The 27819-nt window shown below is 47.7% G+C and overlaps 1 protein-coding gene across 2 annotated transcripts in view; it reads right to left on the minus strand.

The window, feature by feature from the left end:
• The window catches only part of gas2a (growth arrest-specific 2a), a 212536-nt gene that overhangs the window by 107976 nt on the left and 76741 nt on the right, over positions 1-27819 (minus strand). For both annotated transcript variants that reach the window (XM_072466673.1, XM_072466672.1), the window contains one exon: positions 6893-7031. In XM_072466673.1, coding sequence (XP_072322774.1) covers positions 6893-7031 — 139 coding nt within the window. The remainder of the gene's footprint in view (positions 1-6892; positions 7032-27819) is intronic.

Raw genomic sequence — 27819 nt, forward strand, 5'->3', positions numbered from 1 at the left:
ACAATGGTTTCCTGGTTAATTCCAGATATTTTTTATTGAATTGAAATTTCACTATCTGCCATAGTGGGATTCAAACCTGGAATCCAGACCATTACTTCTTCTTTGAGAAGGTGACTGAACAGGTAGACGAGGGTAGAGCAGTTGATGTGGTGTATATGGATTTCAGCAAAGCGTTTGATAAGGTTCCCCACGGTAGGCTATTGCAAAAAATACGGAGGCTGGGGATTGAGGGTGATTTAGAGATGTGGATCAGAAATTGGCTAGCTGAAAGAAGACAGAGGGTGGTGGTTGATGGGAAATGTTCAGAATGGAGTACAGTCACAAGTGGAGTACCACAAGGATCTGTTCTGGGGCCGTTGCTGTTTGTCATTTTTATCAATGACCTAGAGGAAGGCGCAGAAGGGTGGGTGAGTAAATTTGCAGACGATACTAAAGTCGGTGGTGTTGTCGATAGTGTGGAAGGATGGTAGAGGGATTGAGTTCCGGAGTCGGGAGGTCATGTTGCAGCTGTACAGAACTCTGGTACGGCCGCATTTGGAGTATTGCGTACAGTTCTGGTCACCGCATTATAGGAAGGACGTGGAGGCTTTGGAGCGGGTGCAGAGGAGATTTACCAGGATGTTGCCTGGTATGGAGGGAAAATCTTATGAGGTTGTTTTCGTTGGAGAGAAGAAGGTTAAGAGGAGACTTAATAGAGGCATACAAAATGATCAGGGGGTTGGATAGGGTGGACAGTGAGAGCCTTCTCCCGCGGATGGATATGGCTGGCACGAGGGGACATAACTTTAAACTGAGGGGTAATAGATATAGGACAGAGGTCAGAGGTAGGTTCTTTACGCAAAGAGTAGTGAGGCCGTGGAATGCCCTACCTGCTACAGTAGTGAACTCGCCAACATTGAGGGCATTTAAAAGTTTATTGGATAAACATATGGATGATAATGGCATAGTGTAGGTTAGATGGCTTTTGTTTCGGTGCAACATCGTGGGCCGAAGGGCCTGTACTGTGCTGTATTGTTCTATGTTCTATGTTCTATGTACCCTGGTTCTCTGGGTTACTAGTCCAGTGGCAATGCCACTACACCACTGCCACCCCTAGTTAGTGGTAATAACATCAAGGCTTTAATGACCCATTTATTTCCAGGCACATGTGCAGAAAGCTTAACCGTATGAAGCATTTGGATTCAATTTCTTTTCTAAAAACACCATCCAATTATAAGTAACAAGTTCCAGTGCTTATTGTTGATTTATCTGAACCAGACTTTGGTGTAAGTACTTACAGGTAAAACGTATTAAAATTCTGAATCCACATGCTAGGCTTCAAAAGATTTCAAAAATTAATTTCTGGTTTCACTGAGGTCAGAACTTTGTGCAATTGAAGGATTCAGGTTTAAAATCTGAGATAACATTAGCAGGATTTTGTCCAGACAACTAATAGGATTAGAGCTGAGAATGAAAGACAGTTCTCACCGCAGATACAATTTCCAAACATCTGGATTCATGCTAATCTTTGTAATTGAAGGTTATTTTTATATAGAATTGAGAAGGTAGAGATTAATATTTTAGAGAAAATACTGGAAAAAGGCAGCAAAATTTGCATGCTGCCTATTTTTCAGAATTTAGCTCAGTTGGCTGGACAGCTGGTTCGTGATGCAGAGCAAGGCCAACAGCGCGGGTTCAATTTCTGTGTCGGCTGAGGTTATTCATGAAGGCCCCGTCTTCTTAACCTTTCCCTCACCTGAGGTGCGATGATCCTCACCATTAGTCAGCTCTTCCCCTCAAAGGGGAAAGCAGCCTATGGTCATCTGGGACTGTGGCAACTTTACTTTTATTTCACTGCCACAAAAGGGTGCAGTACACTTTGATGCGACCATCAATTCACACGAGACAGAGAGTTGAAGTGAACAGTGGCTTTAATCAACTAGAACAGTGCCTGCCTGCGACTGCTCTGCACTGAGAGCTGCCTACAGGACAGCTGCTCTATATACCTCCCCTCAAGGGGGCGGAGCCAGGGGCGGAGCCCACAAGGGCACTAACATGATACAAGCGGTGTAATACAATACAATGGTCCACAGGTGGAGCCCATTGATGTGTTAGGCAGGTAGGTTCGATGTGGACTGCACTCGATGCAGGGAAGCTAGAAACAGACGTCTAACACTGGAGAAGATCCAACACTGTTTTATTCAATGATAGAACTGATATACATATTCAGCTGTGCGTCGACACTATACTGAACTGACTGGAGACCTTTTAGTAGCCTGACCAGACTTACTAGCTACCATGGTGTTTGCACTTGCTAGCTCGCGGATTCTGATTGTCTCAGTGGCTGGGTCCCGAGAGAGCGGGAAACATAGTGCCCTCTGGCTTTATAGTGGTAGTGTCCTGTCTGGTGATTGGCTGCACTGTGTTGTGTGCTTACTGGTCATCCTCTGTGTCAATCACTGCCTGTCTGCATCTCATTATATACATGAGTGGATATTATGACACCCACAAGGGCAACAACATTGTACAATGCAGTACAGTGGTGAATGGTTGCCATAATACGTTCACCACACACTTGTACTAAATCCATCATGGAAATGCATTGTACACATTATTAGTTAAGGTGTCCTGTGCTCAACACAACCGCATTCAACCTCAAACTGGTGTTAGACCTGTTTCCTATGCAAATCAGGATCTTAACCTCTGTTTCAGGCCCCTTTCCGAAAATGATTCACGCCAAACCACAGCCTACTGTGGTGCACACTGCAATCAGCACAGCAGCTAAAACAGCAGTCTCCAAAAGGTACCACTGAAAGTTACTACCATCACTCTTGTGCTTGCCGACACACCATGATTCCCGGTTAAGCAATGCCTCAAATTTAAAATTATCTCAGCTATTATCAAATCCCTTCAGGGCCTCAGGCTGCATTAACCATACCATTTCCTCCAGCTCTACAATCCTCTAATGTTGTCCTCTTGAGCAGCCCAATTTTAATCGCTCCATGACTGGTGGTTGTGCAAGTCGTGTTTGGCCAAATTAATTGAGCGTTTTGATGACGTAACAGAAAGGGCTGTAGCGGATGTGGTTTATATGCACTTCAAAAACATTTTTGATAAAAGTGCCACATAATAGACTTGCCAACAAGACTTCCATAGAATGAAAGGGAAAGTGATGGATTCAAAATTGGTTGAGTGAAAAAAAAACAGAGTAGAGATGAATGGTTGTTTCTCATATTGAAGAACGACCCAGGGAACAGCACCTCATCTTTTGATTAGGCACTTTACAGGACTCAATATTGAGTTCAACAATTTCAGACTTTTATCTCTGTCCCCACACCACACATTTTGTTTCCTTAATAATAATAATCTTTGTTAAGTGTCACAAGCAGGCTTAGATTAACACTGCAATGAAGTTACTGTGAAAATCCCCTCCTCGCCACACTCTGGCGTCTGTTCGGGTACAGAGGGAGAATTCAGAATGTCCAATTCACCTAACAAGCACGTCTTTCGGGGACTTGTGGGAGGAAACCAGAGCACCCGGAGGAAACCCACGCAGACACGGGAGAACGTGTAGACTCCGCACAGACAGTGACACAAGTCGGGAATCGAACCTGGGACCCTGGCGCTGAGCAGCAACAGTGCTAACCACTGTGCTACCATGCCGCCCTATTTTGCAGGATTCAGTCTCTCTCATTTTTGTTATCAGACAGCAGCTGTCCATTATTCCCACTTCTTCTGGACCCATCTTTTGTGTTTTACTTGCCCCATTACCACTCCCTTTGGATATCCACCACCCAATTTAATTTCTCCCATATTCCACCCTGTCAGAGACTAGCTGAACTGCTATTGCAGAGAGTGACATGGACTCAACAGGCTGAATGGATGCCTCCTGTCTCCTCCTGACTGCATATTACAACGGCGGGCAATCGGCAGTGACCACTCACACTCCTCCCTGATTTCCTTCCATGCCACCTGGACTTACCAACTACCCTTGGCTGGTGTCCCAGCAGCCAATCGCACTCCCCGGCCCCGTCTGACAAACTGATTTCAAGGCTACAACTAAACTCACAATATGGCAAAGCCGGAGGAGCAGCACCCCGTGGCCCCGTCTGTGGCCTCTTAAATTGTGCAGGGAATGCATCGCACCCGGATCACATCCAAATCGGGATATAATCCACATGCAGCATGGCCGGCACTATCTGTAAAGAGAAACTAAATCAGAAAACGCTCGGGGTGGGAGAACCATCAGCTCAGGGAGCAGCAATAGAGACAAAAATTTCAGGTAAATTGCCTGCTGAGTGTTTTTCAGCATTTTATGTTTTTCACAAATAACTTAAGGTACAGTAACTTGTTGATGCCGCAAGCCCCTTCCCACTCTACTTCATCTAAGCTTATTAACATATCCTCCTTTTCCTTTCTTCCTCCTTTGTTTAACTTTACCTGAAATATATGGAATGCATTTTATTGCTGATTTTCACAATCTGCATTTTTTTGCTCCTGGCTTAATATAGAACATAGAACACACAGCGCAGAAGGAGGCCATTCGGCCCATCGAGTCTGCACCGACCCACTTAAGCCCTACTTCTACCTTATCCCCGTAACCCAATAACCCTTCCCAATCTTTTTTGGACACTAAGGACAATTTATCATGGCCAATCCACCTAACCTGCACGTCTTTGGACTGTGGGAGGAAACCGGAGCACCCGGAGGAAACCCACGCACACACGGGGAGAAAGTACAGACTCCGCACAGACAGTGACCCAGCGGGGAATCAAACCTGTCGTGCTGCCCATATTTCAGAGGTAAACCCTTCATCAGAAATAAAAACACAAAATCCTGGAAATACTCAGCAGATCAGGCAGCATCTGTGGAAAGAAACAAAGTTAACTTTTCACGTTGATGACTGCCCATCAGAAAGAGAAATATAATCGGCTTTGAGCAAGAAAAAGTGGGGAAGAACAACAAACAGGGAAGCTCCGTGATAGGGTGGAAGGGGAAATTAAATGACAAAAGATTTCAAGGTACGAAAACCAAATTCAGTGATAATGGTATCGTAAAGAAACAAAAGGTGTGTTCAGATGCATGTGAATGAATATTGAAACAAGAAAAAAACTAAACCAGCAAAGAAAAACATGAAATAAAAGAGGGGGCAAAGGTTATGGCCTAAAATTGTTGATTGATGTTGAATCCAAAAGACTATAGAATACTGAGTCGAAAGCTCAGGTGCTGTTCCTCAAGCTTGCGTTTGAACTACTGTACAATGCCAAGGACAGAAGTCCGGAGTGGGAACCAGACGGAGAACTGAAGTGAGAAGTGACAGGAAGCTCAGAGTCATGCCTGCGGACTGAATGGAGTTGTTCCGCAAAGCAGTCACCCAGTCTGTGGTTAGTCTCTCCTATGTAGAGGAGACCACGTTGTGAGCAGTGAGTACAGTATACTATCACTAGTTCACTTGGAAGGAGTGTTTGGGGCCCTGGACAGTGAGAAAGAAAGAGGTAAAAGGGCAGGTGTTGCATCTCCTGTGCTTGCATAGGAAGGTGCAGTAGGTATGGGAGGGGTTGTTGGCCTTCATTGCAAGTCAGATGGAGTATACTAGTAGGGAAGTGTTGCTTCAATTGTACAGGCAATTTGTGACACCGCACCTAGAAATCTGTGCACAGTTTTGGTCTCTATTTAAAGAGCAATGTATTTGCATTGGAAGCAGTTCTGATCCCTGGGATGGAGGAGGTGTCTCATGTGATAAGGTTGAGCAGGAAAGGCCCATACTCACTGGAGTTTCGAAGTATAAGAGGTGATTTTATTGAAACATGTAAGATTCTGGGAAGACTTGACAAGACAGACTGTGAGAGGAGATGTTTCCCCTCATAGGGGAATCTAGAACTAAGCAGTATAGCTTAAAATAAGGGGGTCTCCCATTTAAGATGAAGCTGAGGAGGGATTTCTTCTCTCAGACGGTTGTCAGTCTTTGGAATTCTCTTCCCCAGAGCGTAATGGAGAGGCTGTGTCATTGAATATATTCAAGGCTACGTTGGACAGATTTTCGATTGACAAGATGTCAAGGATTATGGAGGACAGGCAGGAGAGTGGAATTGAGGCCTCAATTAGATGAGCCATGATCTTATTGATGGAGGAGCTGCTTAATGAGCTTACTGTCCAATCCTAACACCTATTTCTCATGACCTTATGTGTTGGGATTTACCTCATCAGAACTTACTTTCAGCATTTACTTTCAGCATTAGGACAGCACGGTAGCACAGTGGTTAGCACAATTGCTTCACAGCTCCAGGGTCCCAGGTTCGATTCCGGCTTGGGTCACTGTCTGTGCGGAGTCTGCACATCCTCCCCGTGTGTGCGTGGGTTTCCTCCGGGTGCTCCGGTTTCCTCCCACAGTCCAAAGATGTGCAGGTTAGGTGGGTTGGCCATGATAAATTGCCCTTAGTGTCCAAAATTGCCCTTAGTGTTGGGTGGGGTTACTGGGTTATGGGGATAGGGTGGAGGTGTTGACCTTGGGTAGGGTGCTCTTTCCAAGAGCCGGTGCAGACTCGATGGGCCGAATGGCCTCCTTCTGCACTGTAAATTCTATGATGATTATCTATGATTTGAGGTTGTATCTTAATCTCCTTGGTCACAGATGGTCTCAGTTTTAGCAATCAAAATGCAGTCTCAAGGCAAAAAACTTGCTTGTATAAAGATCTGGAAAGTCTATCGCCAGTTAGCTATGTTCTGGTCTCGGATAGTGCATCTGTATTCAAACCCAACTGTGGAGCTTGCTACTGACTGGGATTCATTACTTTTGAATATCAGAATGAGCACCCAAAGCAGAGAGGATGCCATTCGTACTTTGGATTAAACCATTGAAGATGTTGATGCCTATTTGCTACTTTGGTCAATACTTTGGCTTTGTTTTACTTACTGCATCATCCAGCAACTTTCCTGCACTCTTCTTTCCGGGAGATTTCGTTGGCGATGGAGACGGCGGAGGTGCTGAGTGAGACTCTTCCTGTTCAATTTCTTTTTCCAATTTGACCAATCCTGATGGTTCGACTCCAAACCTGGATTTCAAAGGAGTGCAGTTCAGATGTTGTGTGTTGTTAAATGAACCGATATGCACAAAGACAAAAATAATAATTCGCAAGAAAGCTAGCTCAATCTTGATTTGATTATATGGGTTGGTGTAAGTTGTCTGTGCGAAAATCTACAGTTTTAGTTTAATTGTTTCCACTCATGTGCAATGCTGGCCAAAAGTAGCATTACCTTCAGAAACATCAGTGATACTGACCTGAAAGGCATTCCACAGGGATGGAAGCAATTATACAAAAATGTGCATGTTGGGGAAAAAAATATAGTTCACATATTTTAATCCTCATTGTCGGATTAATGATGATTGCACCACAGACTTTTCAATTGAAAGGTTAAGATAACTCATAAGCTCAAGGAGCATCCTACACTGCACCACACATAATATAGCAGTGGCTGCATCAAATCGTCCCACAGAAACATCACTAATCACACTCTAGTTCGGGGTTGAATGGCAGCATTACCTTGGACATTAGCTGTTTCTGCTTGATACTACTGAGCTCTGAGGTGAGATTTCGACTCAATATGGTGCTTAATAATGCATTTTGGAAAATCTGTTCTGCTTTAGGCTTATTAATGCCACTAAAGAGATAGTAAGGAGTCTCGCAACACCAGGTTAAAGTCCAACAAGCTTATTTGAAATCGCAAGCTTTCGGAGCGCTGCTCCTTCACCTGATGTACGAGCCGCACTCCGAAAGCTTGTGATTTCGAATAAACCTGTTGGGCTTTAACCTGGTGTTGTGGGACTTCTTACTGTGCCCACCCAGTCTAGCGCCGGCATCTCCACACCATGACTAAAGAGATAAAATAACAATATGTAGCTCAACATACTCTGCACAGGGGTCAATTAGCTCAGTTGACTAGGTGACTAGCACGTGATTTAGAATAACACCAACAGAGTGGATTTGTTTCCCCCTCTGTCTGAAGTAGACTTGGGACCTGCCTTTTCATTCTATACAAGAGTGGAAGGAAATGGCAAATCACTACTGAGAAAAAGAAACTGACAAGAAAATGGCTCAGCATATAGCATTTGCAGACAAGGAGCCTTCAGGCAGAGTACAGATGAATAAATTAATGTTCAGCACCCACATTAAATATTTGCTGCACTGCCGAAGTTGGCGCTCTGGTAGGTCCTGGAGGTGGGAGTGAAGTGAGTGCTTAGACTGGAGAGGAATCATCCCGATATTGAGATAGGTGATCAAGAGGAAGGGCGGCTATCATGAGGTGGAGGGTGGAGAAGATCAGGAAGAAGAGCCGAATGGGGGACCAGGGAGGATAATTCCTGCTCGAACTGGCTGTATCTTCTTTTTAAAAATTTCCGCTTGCATTTTATGTTATTCATTCATGGGGCATTGCTGTTGAGGACAGCATTTATTACCCATCCTTAGTTGCGCATGGAAGCGAGGTGGTGAACTGACTTTTTGAACCGTGGAATCCATGTGGTGTAGGAATACCCACGGTGCTGTTAGGGAGAAAGTTACAGGATTTTGAGCCAGCAACAGTTAAGGAATGGTGATACATTTCCAAGTCAGTATGGTATGTGGCTTGGAGGGAATTTCACGGTAATGGTGTTCCCATGTGTCTGCCGCCCTTGTCCTTTTACATGGTAGCGGACGTGGGTTTGGAAGGTGCTGTCAACGGAATGTTGGCAAGTTCCTGCAATGCATCTTGTAGATGGTACACACGGACGTCACTGTGTGTCGGTCGTGGAGGGAGTGAATGTTTGTGCATGCCGTGTATATCAAGCGGGCTTCTTTGTTCTGGATGGTGTCAAGCTTCTTGAGTGCTGCTGGAGCTGCACTCATCCAGGCAAGTGGAGAGTATCAGACTGACCTGTGGCTTGTAGATATGGACAGGCTTTGGGGAGTAACGAGGTGAGTTACTTACTACAGGGTTCCGAGTCTCTCACCTGCTCTTGTAGCCACAGTATTTATATGGCTAGTCCAATTGCCGGCTCGCGCGCCCCGGACCGCCCCACCACAGTACTCCCAGCCCCGAATATGTCCCCCCTGCCCGCGGATCAGCCCTCCCCCGACTGTGGCGGCGCTGGACTGAGTCCGCAGCCGCCACGCCGATTTCTCGACGGATGAGACTACATGTGTCATGCGCCTTCGGGAACTCGGCTGGTCGGGGGCGGAGCATCGGGGCGGACTTCAGGCAATAGAGGGGGCGGAGCATCGCAAAAGTGGCACCGCCCTCATTTCATCAGGAATTTGGATATTCCGGCTGTTCACCGAATGCGATTCCGTCGTCGGCGATCGGAGAATCCAACCCGAGATTTTTGACATCCAATAACCACGTCCATGTTCCTCTGTGCCAGGTGTGACTCCAATCAGCAGAGAATCTTCCCCCTGATTCCCACTGACTCCAATTTTGCCTGGGCTTCCTGATGCCACATTCGGTCAAATGCTGCCTTGAAGATGCCAAGGACGGTGACTCTCACCTGACCTCTGGAGTTCAACTCTTTTGTCCATGTTTGAACCAAGACTGTAATAAGGTCAGGAGTTGAGTGACCTTGGCAGAACACAAACTGAGCGTCAGTAAGCAGGTTACTGCTAAGTCATTCCACTTGATAGCACTGTTGATGACTCGATCACTTTACTGATGATCGAGAGTAGACTGATGGGACATTAATTGGCCGGGTTGAACTTTCCCTGTTTTTGTGTACAGGACATACCTGTGCAATTTTCCACATTACCAAGTAGATGCCAGTGTTTTAGCTGTAATGGAACAGCTTGGCTAGGGGCGGAGAAAGTTCTGGAGCACAAGTCATCAGTTGTGTTGCGAAAATATTGTCAGGGCCCATAGCCTATGCAATATCCAGTGCCTACAGACATTTCTGGATATCAGGTGGAGTGAATCAAATTGGTTGAACATTGGCATCTGTGATGCTGAGGACCTCCAGAGGAGGCTGAGATTGGTCATCCCTCTAGATAACGATTGTTACACATGCTTAAGCCTTCTTTTGCAGTGATGTTGCTGGGCTCCCCCATCATTGCGGATGGAGATATTTATGAACCTCCCCTTCCAGTGAGCTGTATAACTGTCCACCACCATTCATGATTGGATGTGACAGGACTACAAAGCTTAGATCCGACCTGTCGGTTGTTGAATCAGAGGCTCCTAAAAGACTGTTGGTTAAGTATTATACAGGCCATGTTTTCCTGTTTAGTATCTGAAAACTGGGCATTGTGCCGCTGAATTCCTCAGCCAGTCTGTTTTTGCTGAGTTTTGAGAATGATGGAAGAAACACCTGCCATCCCTTTGGTCTGCCACTATAACAATTTAAATATCAAACCTAAATTTTGCTGGATTAACAGAAAATTTTAAATGGAATAAATCTAGCAATTTTAATCCATGTGAAAGCACTGCCATAAGTTGTTGATGCAGACCTGAAAAGAGTGAGTCACTGTTTATACAATATTAGGACAACAATTTATTACATCCCCTATTCAACACTTCTCCAGTCTGAATAAATGATTATTTGACCCATTTCTGAAATGAACTTTAACGTCTGTCTGATGACTGACTCTATTGCTGACTGCAAACAGAAATGGGGTTTGACATGTGATGCTGACTCAATGCTTTTCTTACTTTCACAGCAGCTGAAGTTTAGAACCGATATTTCTCATCCATTAGAATGGCAGAATCAGGGAGACACAGCGTGCATTTCGCTCAGCAATTCCTTCATGCTGAATTTCCAATTTGAGCCATGCCTCTAGGTAGAGTGGAGCCAGGCATTTCAGGAAAAAATGGCAAGAAAAAAATAAGGGGATAAGACATATGCTCCTGAAAATGATCTGTTATGATGCCATCTTCATTACCTTTTATTCTCTTCCAGGTCAGGGAGAATAAACGGATCTGGTCTGTTGATTTATCACCCACTATAACAATTTTAAAAACGTCACTGAATGTGTGAACGTCATTGTCTGGTATTCTGTAGAGAATTAGGAGCAAGAGTAGGCCATACGTCTTCACCACCATTTAATAAGATTGTGGCTGATCCGATTGTGGCCTTGACTCCACTTTCCTAGCTGCCACACATTAACCTTTGAGTCCTTTGTCAATCAAAAATTGTCGAGCTCAGCCTTGAATGTATTCAATGACCTGCTCATTGTGCAAGAGAATTCCAAAAGATTAACAGCCCTCTGAGAGAATGAATTCCTCCTTATGTCTTAAGAAAATAAGAGCCCTTATTTTGAAACTGTGCCTCCTAATTATATCTCATATGGATGAGGATATTGTGGGCCTGTCTCAGTTGGTAAAAGAATTCTTACAGCGCAGGAGGCCATTTGGCCCATCGAGTCTGCCCGACCCTCCGAAAAAGCACCCCACCTAGGCCCACTGCCCCGTCCAATCCCCATAACCCCAACTAACCTTAGACACTAAGGGACAATTTAGCATGGCCAATCCAGCTCACCTGCGCATCTTTAGACTGTGGGAGGAAACCGGAGCAACCGGGGAAAACCACGCAGACACGGGGAGAAAGTGTAAACTGCACACAGTCACCCAAGGCCGGAATTGAACCCGGGTCCCTGGCGCTGTGAGGCAGCAGTGCTAACCACTGTGCCACCATGTCGCCCCCATATACTTTTCTAATATATTTTCATTTTTGTACTGTGTGTGCAGTGTATGAAATAGACTGTTTGTAACTGTACCATGGATAGGGTTGATTTTCTGCTTTCTACCCGACCCTGTCCTGGTAAGTCAAAGTCAGATAGACCCACTCAAATGCTCACTGCCCAACCTGACATTAGTCCACCCACCTTTATTCATTGAGGTCACTACCCTAAGCCCAATTCTTAGCCCAGGGTCCAGCTGTCCACAGATATGGAGCCACAAGTGATTTTATAACATCTTTTATAGAACATTACAGCGCAGTACAGGCCCTTCGGCCCTCAATGTTGCGCCGACCTGTGAAACCACTCTAAAGCCCATCTACACTATTCCCTTATCGTCCATATGTCTATCCAATGACCATTTGAATGCCCTTAGTGTTGGCGAGTCCACTACTGTTGCAGGCAGGGCATTCCACATCCTTACTACTCTCTGAGTAAAGAACCTACCTCTGACATCTGTCTTATATCTATCTCCCCTCAACTTAAAGCTATGTCCCCTCGTGCTAGACATCACCATCCGAGGAAAAAGGCTCTCACTGTCCACCCTATCCAATCCTTTGATGGCTGCTCCCAATTGGACCGTATTAACATGAAAAAAGCTAAAAACCGATACGGCAAGGAAATTATAAATTAAAGTACTGGATGACAACACAATATTCCTTCTTGAGTCATTCATTTACTTGCCAAAAATTTAGTTTCTGCAATGTGGAGCTTCAAAATATAATTTTTAAGGATTATTTTAGAAAATATATGGTCATGGTGGTCTTAAAAAGATAAATTAAAAGTTCAGACCACTTTTAGCAGCGAGGTCTCCTAGTTATTGAAGGGTTAAGTCATGATTCAGTTCCTAAATGTCAATGAATTCAGTGTTCACAATTATTTAAAACTAGAATTTACTAAATTATGTCTGGGATTCTCCGGCGTTGCGATTCACTTTTCCCTCTGGCAGCGCCAATGGGTTCCGCAACGGCCTGGGGGGGGTTACAATGGAAAATCCCATTGACAAGCAGCGGGAAGATAATAATCCCGGTGCCAGCGAGTGGCACGCGCCTGAGAAACAAGCGGCTGGCGGACCGGAGAATCCCGCTCTGTATAAATAATATTCGAAGAAATGTCACACACGGGGGGATTTGCCTCATTGACTGAAGAAGCAAGAGCTGTATTTCCATCGTGTGGATAAAAGGCTAATTATTATGCTGCACTTTACAGTTTCAAATGGTTATTCTCAATGAAAAACAACAGTCTGTTCTAAATAAACCTGTTTGATTGATATAGCTACCCCACAGTTACAGATAATGCCATTGATTTGAGGAACGTGTTTTAACGTGACCATAACAAAAACAGAACATTCTGCAAAACTCAGCAGATCTAGCAGCATCTGTGGAAAGAGGAAATGGAGTTAACATGAAGTCCGTATGACGCTTCTTCAGCCAATATCTTTTTCCCAGCATTTCCTGTTTTTGCTTCAGATTCCAGCATCCGCAGTATTTTGCTTTTGTTTTAATGTGATCATCCTTGTTTCTAACATGGCTGAGAAGATAAATTATTATGAATGTACTATTAGAGACTTCTTTTTAATCATGAGCAACAATAACCAAAATATTAGGCGGGATTCTCCTTTCGCGGGACTATGTCCCCACGCCGGCGGGAAAACCAGCGCAAACCACTCCAGCGTCAACAGCGCCCGAAAGTGCGGAATTCTCCGCACTTCCGGGGGCGAGGTGGACGCTGGAGGGGTTGGCGCCGTGCCAGCCGCCGAAGGGACTGCATGGTTCCGCGCATGCGCAGACCGGCCGGAGTATCCTGGAGCATGCGCAGGGGGTTGTCTTCTCTGCGCCGGCCATGGCAGAGCCCTACGGGGGCCGGAGCTCGCGGTGGTGATGGCAGGCCAGACGGCAGGACACTGGAGATGGTGGCAGCAGCGGCCAGGTAGGTTTTGAAGCTCTAAGTGCATGCACAGCACCCACAGAGCAGCTGCTAGTTAGGCCCATTTCTCACCATTATTCCATAAGTCAGGCAGATCTGTGGAATTATCAGGTTTACCCTATTCCCTCTTAGCAGAACAGCTGAATGCGAAAATAATTTTGTTTCTTTTTATTGTTCTTCATAAAACTCTTTTTCCCTGTCTCCTCCACCAAACAATAAATGTGAGAAACTCTTTGTCAAAGCGATTGAGAGCATTGGACCAGCTTCCTGTTGAGCTGCATGGCTGAAGGCTTTATGATCATGGCTCAGACGAGGGCGGGCTTCCAGGACTGGCAGTGGCAGGTTATGGTGGAGCACCGGAGCTCACTCCGGCCTCACCTCTGTCCCATGGACTAGCCCGGGGGCCAGCGAGCACCCCAAGGGAAGAGGAAGTGATGGGGTCAATGTCGGTGCCTCCCACAAGGGAGGTGCTGGAAAAGCACAGCCTTGCGAATTCCGCACCCCCCCCCCGACACTGGCGCATCTTATGGGTAGCAGGCAGAACAGGCTGACACATCCAGGCCCAGGCCCTCCAGAGGGCGGCAGTCTAGGGCATCAGAGGGCGAAACACGCAGCAGGCCACTTCCACTTTTGATCTGCTTTCTGGAGTTACACCTAGGAGCATTAGAGCACGTAAAATGAGAAAGGTAGATGACACTAGAGTTGGCACGAGTGTAGTACATATACAACTGTTAGGGGTTAGGGAATCAAAGCGTTAAGTGCATTCTATTCACCCCCCTCTTCACGCTTGAGTGCTGAGCTGGAAATTGACAGCATTTAACTCTCTTAGAAGTGGTTGATGTTTCTAAACATTGTGGTTACTGCACTAGAGTTACCTAGCCATGAAGGGAGATGAATGAAGCAAGGCTGACACCTGTGTTTGTGGAAGCTGTTAATCACAGCCCTATAAGAGAAATGAATGAATGGCTTGCAGTTAAAGGATCTGAGGGGTTTAAGCACAGGCCAATGCTTTTCTCTTTCCAGGAATGAACACATGGTGCTTCTTCTGTCTGAGTCAGTAGGTGTATGCCCAGGTGAGTGTTACAACAATGATTGTTTTTTCACTGGCCCTGTCTGGACTGCTCTCTAGGGGGGGCCTGTGGAATGCTCCCTTAATAGGGGGTCTTTGTGGGGGGTCCCTTTCCATAGGAGATCTCTGTAGGGAACCCATTTAGCTAGGGGAGTCTCCGCAGGGGATTCCTTTAGTTAGGTTCCTCTTTTGCTCCGTGCCGGCCCCTGTAGCCCTACGCCATGTTGCGTCAGGGCCGGCACGGACAAGGAAGCCACCGCGCATGCGCGCAACCGCGCCGGCTGCAGCACGCATGCGCAGACCGCGGCGGCCATTTGTCGGCAGCTGGAGCAGCGTGGGTCGCTCCAGTGCTGTGCTGGCCTACTGAGGGGCTTGGAATCGCTGCTCCTGGTGGCCTGTTGATGCCGTCATGAAACGCGACGGCGTTCACGACAGCGTCAACACTTAGCCTCAGGATCAGAGAACCCCGCCCTCGATTCCACTTTAAACTCCCAGTCAAATGTTGAATGCAAGCCAGTATTTGTTGTTCTTTGACTTTGGATTGGGAATATAAACTAATTGTTAGATTTTCCATCAACTTAACTGTGATATGAAAGCTGCACTAACAGGAAATGATAATGAAAAAGGAGCAACTCTCGGTGACGTTTCACATTTGGGCTCAGATATAAAGTAGAGTTCAGGAAGTTAGAGTAAGCTGGAGATATGTTGACATTCACAGAATATAAAAGGCTGGTTTCAGAGACTTTTGTCATAGTTATTGATTCACATCATAGGTATGTACAACAGCAGCTAGGAAATTAAAACATTTGGCTCATTGTAAATGGTAGCTAAGGGACAAAGGAAATCGGGATAAAACAGCAACTGGTTCAGATTGTATTGATCCAAATGCATTCCATTTCTGCATAAACGAAACTCTAGTTACAAACTGATTGCTTTTTTTGGCTAATAACTCACATAGCCTGTTTAATGAAAAGTCAGCCAGCATCACTGTGGCTACATACACTGAATATATCCTTTTCCTGTATGTCTGGAGGGGCTGACATGTTGTAAATCTTCTTATTCTCACTGGAGCACTTCCTGTACCTGGCTTCACATTCACTCACTACACAAACAGTCTGCTTCCGTGCAAGACCCTGCTTAGTCTTCCTCTTTTTGATTTAATTAATCTAGAAATTTTCATCGTTCCTCAGGCAGAAAATCTAACCAAATAAATGATAATAATGGAAGATTTGCATGTCTTTCAATTCTTCTCAGCTCTTTCCTCACAAGCCAAGAGACAAGGATGAAATAAAATGAAATGAAAATCGCTTATTGTCACAAGTAGGCTTCAATGAAGTTACCGTGAAAAGCCCCCAGTCGCCACATTCCGGCGCCTGTTCGGGGAGGCTGGTACGGGAATTGAACCGTGCTGCTGGCCCGCCTCGGTCTGCTTTAGAAGCCAGCGATTTAGCCCAGTGTGCTAAACCAGCCCCTGGTGTGGGGCCGCTAAAATATTGGGCGGACCTAGAATCATAGAATCATAGAAGTTTACAGCATGGAAACAGGCCCTTCGGCCCAACCAGTCCATGCCGCCCAGTTTTTACCATTAAGCTAGTCCCAGTTGCCCGCACTTGGCCCATAACCCTCTATACCCATCTTACCCATGTAACTATCTAAATGCTTTTTAAAAGACACAATTGTATCCGCCTCTACCACTACCTCTGGCAGCACATTCCAGACACTCACTACCCTCTGAGTGAAGAAATTGCCCCTCTGGGCCCTTCTGAAACTCTCCCCTCTCACTTTAAACCTATGCCCTCTAGTTTTAGACTCCCCTGCCTTTGGGAAAAGATGTTGACTATCTACCTTATCTATGCCCCTCATTATTTTATAGACCTCTATAAGATCACCCCTAAGCCTCCTACGCTCCAGTGAAAAAAGTCCCAGTCTATCCAGCCTCTCCTTATAACTCAAACCATCAAGTCCCGGCAACATCCTAGTAAATCTTTTCTGCACTCTTTCTAGTTTAATAATATCCTTTCTATAATAGGGTGACCAGAACTGCACACAGTATTCCAAGTGTGGCCGTACCAATGTCTTGTACAACTTCAACAAGACGTCCCAACTCCTGTATTCAATGTTCTGACCAATGAAACCAAGCATGCCGAATGCCTTCATCACCACCCTGTCCACCTGCGACTCCACCTTCAAGGAGCTATGAACCTGTACTCCTAGATCTTTTTGTTCTATAACTCTCCCCAACGCCATACCATTAACTGAGTAGGTCCTGGCCTGATTCGATCTGCCAAAATGCATCACCTCACATTTATCTAAATTAAACTCCATCTGCCATTCGTCGGCCCACTGGCCTAATTGATCAAGATCCCGTTGCAATCCTAGATAACCTTCTTCACTATCCACTGTGCCACCAATCTTGGTGTCATCTGCAAACTTACTAACCATGCCTCCTAAATTCTCATCCAAATCATTAATATAAATCACAAATAACAGTGGACCCAGCACCGATCCCTGAGGCACACCACTGGTCACAGGCCTCCAGTTTGAAAAACAACCCTCGACAACCACCCTCTGTCTTCTGTCGTCCAGCCAATTTTGAATCCAATTGGCAACCTCACCCTGGATCCCATGAGCTTTAACCTTCTGCAACAACCTACCATGCGGTACCTTGTCAAAGGCTTTGCTAAAGTCCATGTAGACAACGTCTACTGCACTGCCCTCATCTACCTTCTTGGTCACCCCCTCAAAAAACTCAATCAAATTTGTGAGACATGATTTTCCACGCACAAAGCCATGCTGACTGCCCCGAATCAGTCCTTGTCTCTCTAAATGCTTGTAGATCCTGTCTCTCAGAATACCTTCTAGCAACTTACCTACTACAGACGATAGGCTCACCGGTCTGTAGTTCCCAGGCTTTTCCCTGCTGCCCTTCTTAAACAAGGGCACAACATTGGCCACTCTCAAATCTTCAGGCACCTCACCTGTGGCTGCCGATGATTCAAATATCTCTGTTAGGGGACCCGCAATTTCCTCCCTAGCCTCCCACAACATCCTGGGATACATTTCATCAGGTCCCGGGGATTTATCTACCTTGATGCGCTTTAAGACTTCTAGCACCTCCTCCTCTGTAATATGCACACTTCTCAAGACATCACTATTTATTTCCCTTAGTTTCCTAACATCCATGCCTTTCTCCACCGTGAATACCGATGAGAAATATTCATTCAGGATCTCACCCAACTCTTGTGACTCTGCACATAGATGTTCTTGTTGATCCTTAAGAGGCCCTACTCTGTCCCTAGTTACTCTTTTCCCCTTTATGTATCTGTAGAATCTCTTTGGATTCTCCTTTGCATTATTTGCCAAAGCAATTTCATGTCCCCTTTTTGCCCTCCTGATTTCCCTCTTAACTCTATTTCGACAATCTCTATACTCTTCAAGGGATCCACTTGATCCCAGTTGTTTATGTACGTCATATGCCTCCTTCTTCTTTTTGACCAGAGTCTCAATATCTCGAGTCATCCAGGGTTCCCTACTTCTACCAGCCTTGCCCTTCACTCTAAATGGAATGTGCTTACCCTGCACCCTGGTTAACACATTTTTAAAAGCCTCCCATTTACCAGCCGTCCCTTTGCCTGCCAACAGTCTCCCCCAATCTACCTCTGAAAGTTCCTGTCTGATACCATCAAAATTTGCCTTGCCCCAATTAAGGATTTTAACTCTTGGGCCAGACCTATCATTCTCCATAGCTATCTTAAAACTAATGGAGTTATGGTCACTTGTCCCAAAGTGATCCCTCACTAACACTTCTGTCACTTGCCCTTCCTTATTTCCCAAGACGAGGTCAAGTTTTGCCCCCTCTCTAGTCGGTCCATCCACATACTGAATGAGAAATTCCTCCTGAATACACTCAACAAATTTCCCTCCATCCAAGCCCCTAATGCTATGGCTGTCCCAGTCAATGTTGGGAAAGTTAAAGTCTCCTACTATTACCACCCTATTTTTCTTGCAGCTATCTGTAATCTCCTTACATATTTGCTCCTCAATTTCCCGCTGACTATTTGGGGGCCTGTAGTACAGTCCTATCAAGGTGATCTCTCCCTTCTTATTTTTCAGTTCCACCCATATAGACTCAGTGGGCGAACCCTCGGATATATCCCCTCTAAGTACTGCCGTAATGTTCTCCCTAATCAAAAACGCCACGCCCCCTCCTCTCTTACCTCCTGTTCTATCCTTTCTATAGCATCTGTACCCCGGAACATTGAGCTGCCAGTCCTGCCCCTCCCTTAGCCATGTTTCAGTCATAGCTATAATATCCCAGTCCCATGTGCCCATCCATGCCCTGAGTTCATCCGCTTTGCCTGTCAGGCCCCTTGCATTGAAATAAATGCAGTTTAATGTAGACTTTCCTTGCTCTCTGCCCTGCTTTCTCTGGTCATGCTTTACACACTCTCCCTTCCTGCCTTTTGTTTCCGTCCCCACTGACTTCCTACATCGGTTCCCATCCCCCTGCCACATTAGTTTAAACCCTCCCCAACTGCACTAGCAAACACACCCCCGAGAACATTGGTTCCGGTCCCACCCAGATGCAGACCGTCCGATTTTTACAGGTCCCACCTCCCCCAGAACCGGTCCCAATGTCCCAGGAATTTGAAACCCTCCCTCTTGCACCATCTCTCAAGCCACGTATTCATCCTAGCTATCCTGTCATTCCTACTCTGACTATCACGTGGCACTGGTAGCAATCCTGAGATTACTCCTTTGAGGTCCTACTTTTTAGTTTAACTCCTAACTCCCTAAATTCAGCTTGTAGGACCTCATCCCGTTTTTTACCTATATCGTTGGTGCCTATATGCACCACGACAGCTGGCTGTTCAGCCTCCCCCTCCAGAATGCCCTGCAGCCGCTCCGAGACATCCTTGACCCTTGCACCACTGCACCACCTGCAGACTAAATGGTGAAGTCACCACGACAATGACCTTTTACACTGTAGGCTTCTTTTGCATCACCAGTGGGGACACTTGTTAGATCTGTCAGATGTTAAAACACTGTTGCATTAAACCAGTCACTGCAACCATGTTTTCCTTTGTTCTTCACTTTGAGAAGACTTTGACAAAGGATCATCTGGATTCGAAACGTTAGCTCTTTTCTCTCCCTATAGATGCTGCCAGACCTGCTGAGAAATTCCAACATTTTTCTCTTTGGTTACATACTTAAGTCTGTTTCCATAGTTAGCTCCTCAAACAGGTCATTGCCAGAGGCATGAGGGGCACGACTCCATATCCAGTATGGCTGACCAGGAGTCTGCTCTGCTCTCACTGCCTGCCACAGGTGTGCTGTAAGGATTTACAGATGGATGGCCACCCTGTTTGGTCACGTTATGACTACACCTTTCATGGCTATCAAGTCCTAGGATGAAACTCAAACCTGGAGCAATTGGTTCCAAATAGGGATGCTACCCCCTGTTCCACAAGACACCCCCCATGTTTACCAGGGAGTACAAACGTCCTACTTTTTCCCCGGAAAGAACAATTGAGAGGGTACAGCTGATATCAACAAGGAACAGCAAAAACAGCGCGGGAGCAGAGGGAGCCGGGACAGCGAAAACAGCGCCGGAGGAGAGAGCCGGGAGATTTTAAAAGCGCGGGAGGAGAGAGCCGGGACAGCGAAAATAGCGCAGGAGCAGAGAGAGCCGGGACAGCGAAAACAGCGCCGGAGGAGAGAGCCGGGAGATTTTAAAAGCGCCGGAGGAGAGAGCCGGGACAGCGAAAACAGCGCGGGAGCAGAGAGAGCCGGGACAGCGAAAACAGCGCCGGAGGAGAGAGCCGGGAGATTTAAAAAGCGCGGGCGGAGAGAGGCGGGAGTGCTGGGAGAGGTGAGTGCACGGTAGCATTGTGGATAGCACAATTGCTTCACAGCTCCAGGGTCCCAGGTTCGATTCCGGCTTGGGTCACTGTCTGTGCGGAGTCTGCACATCCTCCCCGTGTGTGCGTGGGTTTCCTCCGGGTGCTCCGGTTTCCTCCCACAGTCCAAAAATGTGCAGGTTAGGTGGATTGGCTATGATAAATTGCCCTTAGTGTCCAAAATTGCCCTTAGTGTTGGGTGGGGTTACTGGGTTATGGGGATAGGGTGGAGGTGTTGACCTTGTGTAGGGTGCTGATTGGTTAATTTGGTTAACCAAAAGAAGCACAATTTCTGATGGGACGTTTTTCAAATGTCCTCTGGCGCAAGATGTTAGTCTCTGATATTGGACTTCGGTATAACTATTTTATACTTGTTTCAAAATGAATTCAATAGTTCGCTAACTTATATAGCCAGCTAAGTTCATTCTAGAAGGCTAGGTGGATTGGCCATGATAAATTGCCCTTAGTGTCCAAAATTGCCCTTAGTGTTGGGTGGGTTACAGGGTTATGGGGATAGGGGACCTTGGGTAGGGTGCTCTTTCCAAGAGCCGGTGCAGACTCGATGGGCTGAATGGCCTCCTTCTGCACTGTAAATTCTATGTAAAAGGTGTGGCAGGAGAGCCTTTAGTCACGGAGTGCTGATTGGAACAGAATGCATCTGAGTTTAGGTGAGTGACTGAGTTCGGGTGAGTGGCGAGAGAGGGCTGTGTTTTTGTTGGAGTTCGGGTTGATCCGTGAGGTTCTATAAAGAAAATTTTTTAAATATTTAAATTAATTAACTAGTTGAATATGGCTGGACAGGTGATGTGCTGTTGCTGTATGATGATGGAACTGGTGGATCCCATTGAGACCGTCAGTGACCACATCTGCAGCAAGTGTTGGCTGCTCGAGGAACTTTGGCTCAGAATTGATGAGCTGGAGACCGAGCTGCACACACTGCGGCACATCAGGGAGGGGGAACATTACCTGGACGCTTTGTTTCAGGAGGCAGTCACACCCGGTAGAATAAGTACTGTTAATTCGGACAGGGGTCAGGGACAGAGTGGTGTGACTGCAAGGGGGATCCTGAGTTTATTAGTTGAGGAGCCTCAGCCCTTGACCTTGTCCAACAGGTATGAGGTACTTGCTCCCTGTGTGGATGAGGAAGAGACCGAACGGGTCCAGGCGATCGAGTTCCTCATGGCACCCACATCTCCGACAACCTTGCAGGGACGTGCGGACCATTCAGCCTCCCCATTACGAATCGGGCCCAGACGACATCCAGACCGGTGACACAGATGACCGAGACGCCTTCCGGGTTGCGGTCATTGATGGGAACCGAGTCAACACGATCAATCCGGGTGATGAATGGTGTGCCACCCTGACGGTCAACCGATCGCCGATCACTTTCCGCCTGGACACTGGCGCCTCCGCCAACCTCATAGCATGGTCAGCCTACTACGCCATGAAGGTCAGACCACCAATCCGGCCGTCCCGGTGCAGAATGTTCGACTACAACGGGAACGTTATCCCGGCTATGGGATCCTGCCAGCTCCAGGTGACACACAACACACACACGGCCACACTCTCGTTTGAGATAGTCGGCTCATCGAAGGACTCCCTGCTAGGCGCACAGGCATGCAAGGCTCTCCACCTCGTGCAACGAGTCCACTCTCTCTCTCCAGACGGCACGTCAGACTTCCCCGATGCAGAGTTCAACGCACAGCTCCAATCGCTCCTCGCCCACAACCAGGAGGCATTCGAGGGCATGGGAACACTGCCATACACCTACCAAATTCGCCTCAAACCAGATGCCATCCCGGTCATTCACGCACCTCGCAGAGTCCCTGCGTCACTCAAAGACCGCCTCAAGCAGCAGCTGCAGGATCTCCAGGACCAAGGGGTCCTATCCAGGGTCACGGAGCCCACGCCGTGGGTCAGCTCCATGGTGTGTGTCAAGAAGCCCTCCGGCGAGCTCCGGATATGTATTGACCCAAAAGACCTCAAGAACAATATCATGAGGGAACATTACCCCATACCCAAACGGGAGGAGATCACGAGCGAAATGGCCCAGGCGAAAATATTTACAAACTGGATGCCTCTAAGGGGTTTTGGCAGACGCAACTCAATCCATCCAGCTGAAAGCTGTGCACCTTCAATACCCCTTAGGCAGGTTCTGCTACAACTGGATGCCATTTGGCATCATCTCGGCATCCGAGGTCTTTCATAGGATCATGGAGCAGATGATGGAAGGCATCGAAGGGGTGCGCGTATACGTGGACGACGTCATCATCTGGTCCACCACACCACAGGAGCACCTATATCGTCTCCAACGCGTTTTTGCCCGCATGCGGGAAAACGGCCTGTGCCTCAACCGAGCCAAGTGTTCCTTTGGCCAAGCCGAGCTGAAGTTCCTGGGGGACCATATTTCCCGTTCAGGGTTCCATCCGGATGCAGACAAGGTGAGCGCCATCACAGCCATGCTGCAGCCGGCAGACAAGAAAGCAGTGCTACGCTTCCTTGGCATGGTCAACTTCCTGGGGAAGTTCATTCCCAACCTTGCCTCCCACACGACAGCTCTGCGCCACCTCGTCAAAAAGTCCACAGAGTTCCAGTGGCAACACACACACCAGCTGGAATGGGAGGAGCTCAAACTCAAACTCACCACTGCACCGGTATGTGCGTTTTTCGACACGTCTCGTGCCACCAAAATCTCGACTGATGCCAGCCAGTCCGGCATTGGGGCAGTGCTCCTGCAGCGGGATGACACGGCGTCATGGGCCCCAGTTGCCTATGCTTCGCGAGCCATGACCCCCACAGAGCAGCGCTACGCGCAGATCGAAAAGGAGTGCCTGGGCTTGCTAACCGGTTTAGACAAGTTCCATGATTATGTGTATGGTCTCCCCCGGTTCATTGTTGAAACTGACCACCCCCCCCCCCGGTCAGCATCATAAACAAGGACCTGAACGAGATGACCCCTCGCCTCCAGCGCATCCTACTTAAACTCAGGAGGTACGACTTCCAACTGGTCTACACCCCAGGGAAGGAACTCATCGTTGCGAATGCCCTATCCAGAGCAGTCTGCACGCCGCCAGATTTGGAGGGGTTCGTATGTCATGTCGAGGCGCAGGTGGCCTTCACATCGGCAAATCTGCCAGCTGACGACTCCAGTCTGGCCCGTATTCGCCGAGAGACTGCGGCCGACCCCCTTCTACAACGTGTGATGCGCCACATGACGGGAGGGTGGCTCAAAGGGCAGTGCCCGCAGTTCTACAATGTCCAAGACGACCTGGCCGTCATTGATGGTGTCCTTCTGAAGCTGGACCGGATTGTGATTCCGCACAGCATGCACAAGCTGGTTCTTGACCAACTACACGAAGGCCACCTGGGGGTCGAGAAGTGCAGACGGAGGGCCCGAGAGGCGGTATACTGGCCGGGCATCAGTGACGATATTGCCAACTTCGTGCTCAACTGTCCCACCTGCCAAAGGTTTCAGCCGGCGCAACCTCCTGAAACGCTTCTGCCCCATGAGCTGGTGACGTCCCCCTGGGCGAAGGTGGGTGTGGACCTATTTCACGAGCTCGGCAGGGACTATGTCATCATCGTTGACTACTTCTCCAACTACCCAGAAGTCATACGCCTGCACGATTTGACGTTGTCTGCTGTCATAAGGGCTTGCAAAGACACCTTCGCTCGCCACGGCATTCCGATGACTGTCATGTCGGACAATGGGCCCTGTTTCACCAGCCAGGAATGGTCATCGTTTGCTGCCTCGTATGGCTTTACACACGTGACGTCTAGCCCTCTGCACCCCCAGTCCAATGGAAAGGCGGAGAAGGCCGTTCACATTGTCAAGCGGCTCCTCTGCAAGGCTGCTGCTGCCGGATCGGATTTCTGCCTCGCCCTGCTGGCCTATCGCTCGGCCCCACTAGACACTGGTCTCTCACCAGCCCAGCTGCTGATGGGTCGTGCCCTCAGGACCACTGTGCCTTCCATCCTGGCACCCACAAAAGACCATGCTCCGGTACTGCACAGGATGCAACTGCAGCGAGGTCGCCAGAAGAGGTCGTATGACACACGGGCAACTGATCTTCCCGCCCTGGCCCCTGGAGACGAAGTCCGCATCCACCTACCAGAAGGTGGCTGGTCAGCACCTGCCAAAGTTCTCTGACGCGTGGCTCCCCGCTCGTTCCTGGATCGCATGCCTGATGGATCTGTTCGTAGGCGCAATCGCCGGGCTCTTCGCCTACTTCCACGCTCGCTACGAGACCTTACAGTGACACCGTGTCCTCCTGTTGTTCCTGATAGCGACTTTGTGGAGCTGCCTGCTACCATGCCCCTTCCGTCGTCGCTCGTGGCCAGGCCTGCACCTCAGCCGGTGATTCCAGACCTACCCTTGAGGCGGTTAACCCGAATTCGTCGCCCACCTACTAGACTGGACTTATGAGACTGTTTACACGTTGAACTCATGCAACCACTGTGTTAACATGTTTATGTTCTTATCGTTACAGGAATTTGTTTTATCGTTCCACATTTCCCCGTTCTTTGTTATGGTACAACCTCTTTATTATGTCACACCCGACATCGCCCCTTATATATAGTTAAGCCCCATGTACATGCTGTAAATATTACACATACACACATTTAGCTGCACTCAGTACACATCTCTATTTATAACCACGTAGGCACATAATCTTGTAAAAAAAAGGGGGGATGTCATGATATTCAAGTGAACATCACAGCACATACATACATACATAATGATGGACAGATCAACGGACCAATTAGCACACTCAACACAACAGCCAATCACAGACAAGAGCATACACAGTACAAAACAAGGAACACGACACTTCCTGGGCAGTCCAGCAGGAGACGGCTCAGGGCACAGACCTCATTGCCAGCCACTCAGACAGTCACCATGCGCTGAGTACCAGAGTTTACTATGTCAATAGTTAAATGAAATAAAACTGCGTTGCACCATTCGCAACCGTGTTGGTTCATCTGTGTCTCAGAGTACCCAACACTTCAGGCTCCTGGCAAAAGAGGGCAATACAGGCTTTGGGGTTTTGTGCAGAGTGGGTTGTAAGGGAGGTGCAGGCAGGTGGGGTTTTGTTGGCCTCTTGGGGATTGGGTGTGATGTGTGGAGTGAACGATGGGAGTGGTGCTGGGGTACAGAGATGGTGACTCACCTGAGCTGCCCAAAGGTCATTCATCGTCTTGCAGCATTGGGTGCCGGTGCTCCTGGTGATACTGGCAGCACTGACAGCCTCTGCCTCCTTTTCCAGGCGCTGTTCAGTAGGGTGGGCTTCAGTATCCACCCCATCCGGGGGGTGTCCTTCCTCTCCTCGATGGCATCCAGCAGTCGGTCAACCTCAGACTCCTGGAATCGGGGTGGGGTGGGGGCAGGTCTCCGTGCAGCCATGTGGTGAGTTGAGCGCTTATAAGCAGCTCCAGCTTGTCAGGCACTTTAACCCAAATCCCGGCACCAGCAATTCATACTCCAGCGGGACCAAGAATCGCTTGCATTTTCACGTGGGCAGAGTTCTGGCCCATTTGCATGACCTGAATTTTGAATGAACAGTGCTCCCAGCGGAAACGCTAATTCCATGTGATTTAGTTTTGGGAGCATAGGGCGGATTCGCCATTCCCCAACGCCGATTTTGTAATGAAATGAAAATCGCTTATTGTCACAAGTAGGCTTCAATGAATTTACTGTGAAAAGCCCCTAGTCGCCACATTCCGGCGCCTGTTCGGGGAGGCTGGTACGGGAATTGAACCGTGCTGCTGGCCCGCCTTGGTCTGCTTTAAAAGACAGCGATATAGCCCAGTGTGCTAAACTCGGCAATCAGATCGAGAACCAGTTCTGATGCCAAAATCGGGGGCAGCGCCTATTTGACGCAGGTTTCGTATCCTCCACCCCTCCGAAATGGCGTCATCGCGTCGCCGTTGGGACGGTGTTAGCGCGTCACCCGATGCTCTGTTGACGTGTGGTCTCAGCGGTCGGGAACCCGGTGTGGTGGCTGCGGACTGTGTCCAGCTGCTGGCCGGGGGTGCTTCCGTGAGGAGTGGGGGGATTGGTGGGCCGTGGCCAGGGGACACTACTGGCAGGTCGGGTCTGTGCACGGCCGGCGCCATGTTTTACGGCGCGACCGCTGCAGGTCATCGGCGTGCGCATGTGCGGCCATGGACCCGGCTATTCTTCAACCCTTTTTATCATGGGAGCCGGAAGTTTTATGCGGCATGACTGCTAGCCCCTCACCGGTCGCAGGATCAGTGAGGGGTCGGCCTTGATTTTTTTTGACGTAAAATGCCACAAATCCTCTGCACTTTGGCTCAAAAATAGTGGATCCAGCCCATAGTCTCCCAAATGGAGAATTCAGCCCAGAGTCTGAGATCACAACAGGATAATGCAAATATCCCAGTAATGGTTAGGAAACTTCATCTAATGGTGCTGCCACATGTGTAGATAATATGGTGCCTGCTTCTCTTAGACTGCACTTGCTTTTCTGGTTATTAAAACCCATCAGAAACTGCCACATCAAGATGGAAAGAAAACGTTTGAGTGTTATTCCTCCATTTATGATCAAGAGAACATATAATTGCTGTGTTGACGAAGAGTTTTCACTGCATGGGTAGAACAAGAGGGACCCTACTGCACATTAACCCAGACTCCTATTAAAGAATTAACATCTTTTGTTGACTTAGCTGAGAAGATGATTGACAGCTTTCTGATGCGATAACAATAATTTTCTCTGAGATTTATTTTGTCAGTGACTCAATGTTTAGTTACAGAAGATAAAGAGATGTCAAGTACACATAGCTTCTGTTATTGATACATGAAAGGTATGGTTGATTGATATTTTTATAGGGGTGTAGCAACAGCTGTTTTTAAGACAAGTATGATTTCTTAAGCAGTTCCCCACATACTGCTGTTACTATAGAATCATAGAATCATAGAAGTTTACAGCATGGAAACAGGCCCTTCGGCCCAACCAGTCCATGCCGCCCAGTTTTTTACCATTAAGCTAGTCCCAGTTGCCCGCACTTGGCCCATAACCCTCTATACCCATCTTACCCATGTAACCATCTAAATGCTTTTTGAAAGACACAATTGTACCCGCTTCTACTACTACCTCTGGCAGCCCATTCCAGACACTCACTACCCTCTGAGTGAAGAAATTGCCCCTCTGGGCCCTTCTGAATCTCTCCCCTCTCACCTTAAACCTATGCCCTCTAGTTTTAGACTCCCCTACCTTTGGGAAAAGAT

Source organism: Scyliorhinus torazame, chromosome 10 (genome assembly GCF_047496885.1).
Source record: "Scyliorhinus torazame isolate Kashiwa2021f chromosome 10, sScyTor2.1, whole genome shotgun sequence".
NCBI classification, from domain to species: Eukaryota; Metazoa; Chordata; class Chondrichthyes; order Carcharhiniformes; family Scyliorhinidae; genus Scyliorhinus; species Scyliorhinus torazame.